Source organism: Myotis brandtii, unplaced genomic scaffold, assembly GCF_000412655.1.
Source record: "Myotis brandtii unplaced genomic scaffold, ASM41265v1 scaffold122, whole genome shotgun sequence".
NCBI classification, from domain to species: Eukaryota; Metazoa; Chordata; class Mammalia; order Chiroptera; family Vespertilionidae; genus Myotis; species Myotis brandtii.
The window spans coordinates 344,838-347,604 of NW_005354255.1; the positions used below are offsets into that span (position 1 = coordinate 344,838).

General features: G+C 57.5%; 1 protein-coding gene across 2 annotated transcripts in view; it reads left to right on the forward strand.

Annotated features, from left to right (window-relative positions):
• Positions 1-2,364, forward strand: part of UBXN6 (UBX domain protein 6) — a 10,169-nt gene extending 7,805 nt beyond the window's left edge. For both annotated transcript variants that reach the window (XM_005858779.2, XM_005858780.2), the window contains exons 7-10: positions 381-465; positions 574-924; positions 1,132-1,280; positions 1,806-2,364. In XM_005858779.2, coding sequence (XP_005858841.1) covers positions 381-465; positions 574-924; positions 1,132-1,280; positions 1,806-1,934 — 714 coding nt within the window. In that variant the 3' untranslated portion in view covers positions 1,935-2,364. The remainder of the gene's footprint in view (positions 1-380; positions 466-573; positions 925-1,131; positions 1,281-1,805) is intronic.
• Positions 2,365-2,767: the final 403 nt, after the last annotated feature.

A 2,767-nucleotide genomic window follows, 5' to 3' on the forward strand; every position in this document is an offset into this window, starting at 1 on the left:
CTTTGGCTCTTTAGCTCCTCTTCACCTGTTGTTGGCCTTTGGGGTCCCACATCCTCTGTTAACAGCTGTGAGAGCCTGTCCTTAGGCAGTTTTGGGAGGGGGGTTTATCCCGTCCAGTGGGCAGCAGCTGCTCTAAAAGGGGGATGCTGGGCCTGGTGGAATGGGCTGGGCAGCGTTGGCCTTTGGGGTCCCACATCCTCTGTTACCAGCTGTGAGAGTCTGTCCTTAGGCAGTTTTGGGAGGGGGGTTCATCCCGTCCAGTGGGCAGCAGCTGCTCTAGAAGAGGGGGATGCTGGGCCTGGTGGAATGGGCTGGGCAGCAAGGCTGGTTGGGCTTGAGGAGGCCCAAGGGCCCTGCATGACTTCTGGCTCTGCTTCCAGGAGCGCATTAACTGTCTGGAAGGGGCCCACGAGTTTTTTGAGGCCATTGGCTTCCAGAAGACATTGTTACCAGTTCCGGATCAGGGTAAGCTGGGTAGAGAAGGGCCTTGGCTAAGTTGAGAGGTGGGGGTCCAGCGCGGGGTCTTCCTGCTGTGGCACAGTGACATCACAATGACATCCCTGCATATCCCAGAGGGCCCCGAAGAGTTCTACGTGCTAAGCGAGGCCGCCTTGGCCAAACCCGAGAACCTGGAAATACACAAGGAGCAGCTGCTGTGCGGCGAGCCTGTGCGGGCCACACTGATCCGCCAACGCCGTGTCTTCCGGCCCTCACCCATGGCCTCCCAGTTTGACCTGCCCCCTGACTTCTTCAACCTCACGACTGAGGAGGCCAAACGGGAGCAGAAGCTCAGGTCTGAGGCGGTGGAGCGGCTGAGCATGCTGCGGACCAAGGCCATGCGGGAGAAGGAGGAGCAGAGGGAGATGCGCAAGTACACTTACACACTGCTGCGTGTCCGTCTCCCTGATGGCTGCCTCCTCCAGGGTGTGTGCTTCCCCTGGGCAGGGTGAGGCCTGGGAGGTGGTGTCTGCTTGAGGGGGCTGAGTTGGGTGTGGTACAGCTGCAGCTGTGGGTTGCTGTGCCTCCAGCAGGAGTGGAAGGCCTTTCTGGTCTGAGCTGCTCTGGGCACAGCTTGTCTGGGCTGGGGGTTCCCAGGATCTCCAGCCCCACGCTGACTGTTCCACCCCTCAGGGACCTTCTATGCCCGGGAGCGGGTGGCGGCACTGTATAGCTTTGTCCGGGAGGCCCTGCAGAACGACTGGCTGCCCTTTGAGCTGCTGGCCTCGTGTGGGCAGAAGTTGTCGGAGGATGAGAACTTGGCCTTCAATGAGTGTGGGCTGGTGAGTGACGAGCTCCCGCATGCTGGATCTCCAGGTTCTTGTTGAATCTGCACAGGTTCCCCATGAGGGCGGCCCTCTTCAGTATGGGGTGGTGCTAGGAGCAGGGGTCCCAGAACCAGGCTCCCTCAGTCCTACCTTCCCCTTTACTAGCAGTGTAACCCTGAGTAACTTCTCTGTGCCTCAGTTTCCCACCTTTAAACTGGAAAGGAAGGTCGCAAGTGTGTTATTTCGAGTCCTCTGAGGAGCAGGACCCAGATGGGATTGAAAATGTGGGGATTTCCTGACGGCTGCCCAGCACTGAGATAGTCTTAGCCAAATCTGAGGTGTCCCTGCGCCCGGGTCCTCTGTAGGAGGAGCCACTGGTTCAGGAATGGACCGACTGTGTGAAGGCCGTCCTGGTGTCGCCAGCGGGGCGTAGTCCTGGGAGTGTGTGGCCCTGATTCCAACACGAAGATTTGAAGGTGAAGAGATGAGCTTTGTCATGTAAAGGCCAGAACAAAGCTGAAATTTCTCTCCCCACCACAGGTGCCCTCAGCCCTCCTGACCTTCTCGTGGGACATGGCAGTGCTAGAGGACATTAAGGCCGCGGGGGCTAAGCCAGACTCATCTATCCTGAAGCCCGAGCTCCTGTTGGCCATCGAGAAGCTCTCGTGAAATAAAAGCAGGGTTGGCTTCAGCCCCCATGGGTCTGTCTCCTGCTTCCTCCACCTCTGCTTACGTCCTCATTCTCCCTCCACTTCAAGGCCTCCCAGCCTCCTCTGGGACTGCCCAGCCCATGGGCAAGGGAGAGCGACTGGTTGGCCTGTGACCGCCACTGAGGGCTTTCAAGCAACAGCTGCTGTGCTGTCCTTGGTAGCATTCTCCAGCTGCTATTTAACCTAATTAACGGAACCCCAGGCATGACAGACCTGGGCACCTCCCTGGATAGGAATAGGCCTGCAGCTTGGGTCCAGGCCCCATGGCTGGCCCTGAGGCTGTCCTGTGGAACTGCTGGTGATAGTGGCATAAGATAGAGATGCTGGGCCTGGGCAGAGTTCTGTAACACTAAGTTCTGAATCCAAATAAACAGGCTGTTTGACTAGTCTCCTGGTGGTGAATTCTAGCCATGTGTTGTAGGGCACCCCGTGGATGAGCCCACCTTGCTGAGGGAGGGTGCCCCAGGGATCCTGGGCTGTGGGGCTAGGGCCTCTTAGGCCCTGCAGAACGGTTCCTGTAGAGGTCCACGTCCTCACCCCTGGAACCTGTGAATACCACTTTATGTGACAAAAGGAACTTTGTGTGTGATTAAGGACCCTGAGATGGGAGATTGTCCTGGGTTTTCCAGATGGGCCATTGTCATCACAGGGGTTCTTATATGTTGAAGGAGGAGGTAGAAGAGATGGGAAGATGCTACACTGCAGCTTTCAAAGATGGAATAAGGCCACAAGCCAAGGAATGCAGTGGCCTCTAGAAGCTGGAAAAGGCACAGAAATGGATTCTCCCCTGGA